Source organism: Phyllostomus hastatus, unplaced genomic scaffold (assembly GCF_019186645.2).
Source record: "Phyllostomus hastatus isolate PE091 unplaced genomic scaffold, TTU_PhHast_1.1 phas_contig_40, whole genome shotgun sequence".
In the NCBI taxonomy this organism is placed as follows: domain Eukaryota; kingdom Metazoa; phylum Chordata; class Mammalia; order Chiroptera; family Phyllostomidae; genus Phyllostomus; species Phyllostomus hastatus.
The window spans coordinates 41,681,899-41,687,898 of NW_025333872.1; the positions used below are offsets into that span (position 1 = coordinate 41,681,899).

The window sequence follows — 6,000 nt, forward strand, 5'->3', positions numbered from 1 at the left end:
GTGAAGGGATTAGATAAAATGGACAGAATGAGGCTGCAGAAGCAAGCAGGGGCCAGGCCAGGAAGAGCCTTGAAGATCATGTTAAGAATTTTTTCCTGCCCTGACCGGGTGCTCAGTTGGTAAGAGCATCATCCCAATACACCAAGGTTGCAGGTTCAATCCCTGTTCAGGGCACATACAAGAGCCACCAATGAATACATAAATAAGTAGAACAACAAATGGATGTTCCTCTCTCCCTTTCTCTCTCTCTAAAAACATCAATAAATAAACATTAAAAAAGAATGTTGTCTTTATCCAAAAGGAAAGGGAAAATATTGACAGGTGTTAAGCAGCTGGAGGAAGAAGCCAAGATGCTTTTAAAAGGGAGAAACAAAGAGAGAGAAACATTGCTGTGAGTGAAAAACACAGGATAGCTTGCTTCTTTTATAAACCCCGACCAGGGACCAAACCAACAACCCAGGCATGTGCCCTGAATGGGAATCAAATCTATGACTTTTCAATTTACAGGACAATGCTCAACCGAGAGCCACACTGGGCCAGGGAGGTGAGATTTGCTTTTAGACAAGCCCATTGCAGCTCATATCCAAGGAGGGAGTCCAGTGTGACTTCTTCCCCCGCCTTCAGCTGGGATACAGGACCTCAGTCCAGTTCCCTTGAAGCACGTATGTGTGACCACGGTCCAGGTGCTTCCAAGAAGCTTCCACTCCCACTGGTCTCCTCCCCAAGCCCCAACAGGGACCCAGTTTCCAATGCGGTGACTGCCTGAGGGGCTCAGTTCAGACGCCCCAGCAAAGACAATGCCAGGACCGGGAGGGAGGAAGAGCGCGTTCTCGGGGCTTAGCAGATCACAGACACCAAATTGTGAGGGCAGCGAGTCACTGCCCCTCCGCCTCCCACAGAGCAAATCCCTCCAGGTCAGCGGTCCCCATGTCCATTAAGAGGGGAGGATTAGGGGTGCAGATGTCCCGGAGTGCCAGCACCGGCAAGAGAAAGGATTGAAATCCCAGTGCCATTAATGAGGGTCTAGAATTTGTTTTTAAGGCCCCAGTTATTTGCTAACTCAGGCCTCTGATACCCTGAGTCTTGGGCTATTTGTGTGAGCCATTCATCCTTCTGCGGGAGGTGGCCTGGCTCGGCCCAGCGCCTGGGCCCTGGGACCCCAGACTCCAGGGGCCAGATCCAAGATCCCTGCCCCATGGTGGAGCAGCCAGAACCTTCATGGGACCCCCAACCCAGCCTTGGTGGGGAGAGGGGGAGAGAAAAAAAAAGTGTTCACAACGCCTTTGAGGAGCAGGGCTAGTGCTGTGTGTTGAGGTTTCTTTGGCAGCAATAAGAGCAATCATAATGACCACGCCCTCAGGGGCGGCCCCCTCGCAGAGGCCACCCATCATCGCAGGGAGGAAGGTCTCACCACCACCACCACCCCACCCCCACCCCCACCCCCACCCCCGTTTTCCAAAGCTAAAGAAACATGGTCACGTGGTCAGGGAGCAGCAAAACAGGGCCCGACCCTGGTTCCCCTGACTTCCCGACTCCACTACCTTCCCCAGACTCGGGTGGGGATGAGGGTCACTGGGTAGCAGGAGAGCAAAGCTGCTTCTGGGTCCAGCCAACCGGAGCCACGATGAAAAGCCAGGGAAGGGTGGCCGAGGGCAGGTGGCACCGAGGGGCAGCGAATGGGAACAGAAATTTGAAAGGGGACCCAAGACTTGAGGAACAGGAAGTTGTTTTCAGGGCAGACCCAAACTCCCAGGGCCCAGAGTTTGGTTTATTTTCAGATCTCAAAGGAGAAGAGCCTCTCTTGGCAGGAAAGCAATCTCGCGGTCAGGAGGCCCACTTAGGCAGCAGGGTGGGGGAGGAGCTGGAAGAAAGCTGGGAGGCGGAGAAACAAGAACAGCAGAACAAAACAAACAGCTCAGGGAAAACAAGCTCAGGAGACAGTGACTCAATAAGTACAGACACAAAGGGTCAGAAAACCGGAGGCAGTGTTCAGAAAAGCAGGTGCTGGGCAGAATAGTGGTTTCTGGAGGGTGCCTTGGCCCAGGCAGGGGAGGGAAGGTTTGCAGATCAATAGTGTGTGAGTGTGTGTGTGTGACCATATATGTTACATGTGAATGTGTGTGTGTGATACCATGCATATGGTATGCGTGACCATGTGCATCGAGTACTGTGTGAATGTATGGAACCGTGTTGTATGTGGTAGGTATGTATGACTGTGTGCATGTGTATGGGTGTGAACATGGCTTCTAAGGAGCTACCCTGCAGAGATGAAGTGCTCGAACACTATCAGGGTAATTTTATTCCTGTTTAGTAGTATGGCTTAACCCTTGTGTGTTGGTAATTAAATAATTTTTTAGTCAGGTGCTTGGCTAAAATTTGTCACAAACTTGACATAGCTCTGTGAGTGCTTGACCCCCGTGCGTGCCTGGTGGGTGTAGTGAGGCCTGGAGCCGTGTTCTCTGGTGCGATATTTTCTCTATCTCTTTTTCACCTTCTGCTCAATAATTACATATTCTTTGATTGTGTATGTTCATTGTTTTCATTCACTTTAACACCCCATGGGATGGATTTCAAGAAATTCTCACCAGCCCTAGCTGGTGGGGCTCAGTGCACTGAGGGATAGCCTGCGAACCAAAAGAAATTCTCCTCAGCCTTCAGGGTCAGAGTCAATCGTGCAAGTATCTGGACCAAGACATGACTGCACAGGCTGCAGTGGGGCCCCAAGCATCCCTGAGGGGCTCGTGTGGAACCCAGCACCTTTCTTAGAGAATAGAGTTTCAGACAACGCCTTTTCTCCAGGCTGTGTGAATCAGAAACCTAGGTTCTAGACCTGTCAAGCCACTAGCCAACTGTGTTCATTACTTGTGCCTTCGATCCCACATTCTGGCATCTGTAAAATGCAACAGTTTCCCCTTGCCTGCCCCTCCGAGATACTCCAACAAAGTGTGGTTGGATTTTAGGGGAGGGTGTTTGTTTTGGTTTTTGTTGCTTTGTTTTCTTTAACAGGACATTATTTATCCCCCTTTGTAAGATTCACAATGTTCATTTGCATAATAAGGCTCTAAAAGTTCTTCTATAAAGACATCTGTTTAAAATGGCCCAAACCAGGGCTTCCCAAGCTTTTCTGACCCTGAAACCCCCTTTTGACACTCCTGTGCACATTGCCCAGAATTAGCACTTGGGGGAATGGCTGGGCCAGATGATCTCTGAGGTCCCTTCTGGTTTCAACAGCCGATGTTCTGAATACAACCGGGCTAAGTCTCCCAGAGCAGCACCTCTTTCCTGCATCCTGGATTTTTATCCGTTTGCTTTCTGACTGAGTGGGATTAGACTCTGCAGAGTATTTACACCTCTCAGGGCAGCAGACTCCAAAGCCTGGCCACACACCTGGGGTGTTCAAGATGATCCTCGGGGATGCAGGAAGCAGAGACTGTGATTCTTACAGTTCTTATTTAAAAATAAGGAAGCAATCAAGCCTTAATATGCATGTTTATAATAGTACATGCATGTAGTTTGTAATGAAATGTACACATATATCAGCACTGAGAGCAGTGCCTGATTGAAAATCGTGAACTAGAAAATGTGCCTAAAGATACTAGTTTATATTCATAATCACGAGTTGACACAATGCTTAGTGGAATGGAAAACAAATGTGTGACATCTCCTACGTGGTGTTTATCTTATCTACGTGCTCTTTTCTTCATGCTCAACGGTGTTACATCTGCATCAGACCTGGAGTTATCATGCTTTGTACATCACTTCAAAACATTACTAAGGAACTCTGATTAGTAATGTAATGATCTTGGATGCAAATTCTGGGCCTAACCAGTATTTCTTGGAATGTAACCAACATTTCTTGGAAATGTTTCCATTACATCCTGAAGTGGCATTCACCATTGTCCTGATGTATATTTCTGATAATCTAGCAAATTTCAAACACCTTTTCTAAGATTCAAAATAGTAAACTAAAACCCAACACCATTATAAAGTTACTCCCAATCAAATAATTTAAAGACAACTCCTGGGTACATTGTTTCTTAATAGACAAGGCTAAATTCCCATGCACAGCCTCCAAACACTGAGTGAGACTACTTAGCAGGCCACGCATGGTCCCTGCAGGATATAATCCTGAGATACAAAGCAGCACTCGCTATCTGAGACATACAGATATGATTTCCCTACCAAATTTTCAGCTACCTGCCTGAAATCCAATGCTTCGGGCCAAACACAGATATCAGGATGAAGGCTGACCCAGCCTAGCTTTGCTCGCTCACCGCTGGTGACACGATGGGTTTGTGCCCTGCTGCCCACCCACCCCCCCCCCACACACACACAACTTTACCTTGGCCTGGACACTTCCAGCTGCCCTGTCCATCTCTTCCTCTTGGGCCTTCTGCTCTCCACAAGAACCATCAGGCAAAGCAAGAACAAAATGAGTTTTGTAAAATAAGGCATTTTGTGAATATCTATGATGCCACAAGTCGCTTTCCAGGGACCTGCCGTGGGGCAAATCCCCCAGGCTTAGCCATTGATTGATAGTCAGCAGCCTCGTGACAGCCCTCCTTTGAGGGGCTTCGAGGGCGTGGCTGGCCAGGCTGATCTTACCAATTTAATATTTGATACTGATTCTTGCCCCACCCCACCCCTGCACTCCCTGGGACGTGACTCAGATGCCAAGGCTTGCCCTCCCTGCTGCTCAGTGATTGGTCATTAGTCAGGTTTGTCCTCCTGTAAAACTCTGCTTCCGCTGTGTTCTAGAACAGCTTTGGCTAAAACTGTTATATAAAAAAATTAAATCTCTTGAACATGCCAACTTTTTGCTGAAATCATTAATCCGCCTCTTTGGCTACATGAAACCAGTCTGTCACATTCACCAGGGAGTCAGCTTGGATGCCGAGTGGATTTGCAGGGAAGGCTTGGTGGACATGGAGATGATTACGAACAGGCTCCGGAAACGCTGAGGAAGCACACGAACGACCTATTTTCGCAGGGTTGCTTTATTTTTTGTCTAAGACACTGTGCTTTGCAAAGACACTATGACCAAGGAGAATTGCTTTTTCCCCCAAATACATATTAATTTTTTCAATGAAAACACATCAAAATTAACAAAAAACACATCAAAATATAAATTACATTTTTATTTTGAAGGAAAGCAAAAACCAAAGAACTCAGGATTTATAAGTTCTTCTTTCTATCACTAGCATTAGTTCAACTCTGGTTTTTAACCATAAAATGTATAATGTCAAACATCATAAATTAGACTTGATGCCTATCCTAAGATATGGAATCATATGGCCATGTTTAACCTCCTGACAGAATAGTGTTTCAAAACTTACTGCTCGCCTGTTGCACCCTGGGAATGGAAAGAGCATTCGTGTGGTAGGTACTTAGGAAGGTGAGGACGGAGGTCAGGAGGGGCAGGAGCCAGGAGTGAAACCAAATGAGGCTTTTATTATGTGAGAGTCAAAAGGAGCTCTTTTGATTCCTTAGCAAAGTGGAATGACATGATTCATTTTATTTTTTTAAATGTCTCACTAGAATCAGTTGAATCAGGCAAGTTATAATGATAAAAGATGAGGTCCTGCCCTAAAAGAGAAAGACAGAGGAAGAGGAGGGAAGACAGAACTTGACTATGGCACAGCCAAGTTCCCACTGAAGTAGAATACACTTGGGGACCGAATAGGGTAGGAGGTAAAAGTCAGCAGTGATTTCTAGGTTCTAGTGTAGAAGTAAGTCTGGTGATGGTACAACCATTAGCTGATATCCAGTACAGGTGGGCACATTTGGTGGGGGGTAAGGTAGATTTTGACTTGTGGAGTTTGAGGTACCCTGGGACCTCCGGATGCCCAGTAGGCAGCTGGAAACAAGCCCGGAACTCAAGAGAAAGGTCTGGACTGAAGAAACAGACTTGGTGCCATCAGTGTTTGGTGACAATGCAATCACAGAAAAGGGTGAGCTCTTCCAGGGAAACAAAAGGGGTCCAAGTCCGAGCACAAAACC

General features: G+C 47.1%; 1 protein-coding gene across 1 annotated transcript in view; it reads right to left on the reverse strand.

The window, feature by feature from the left end:
* Positions 1–4,603, reverse strand: part of GABRR2 (gamma-aminobutyric acid type A receptor subunit rho2) — a 35,338-nt gene extending 30,735 nt beyond the window's left edge. Inside the window, exon 1 of the mRNA XM_045843281.1 lies at positions 4,343–4,603. Within this exon, the coding sequence (XP_045699237.1) occupies positions 4,343–4,455 (113 nt within the window). The 5' untranslated portion in view covers positions 4,456–4,603. The remainder of the gene's footprint in view (positions 1–4,342) is intronic.
* Between the last annotated feature and the right edge of the window lie 1,397 nt (positions 4,604–6,000).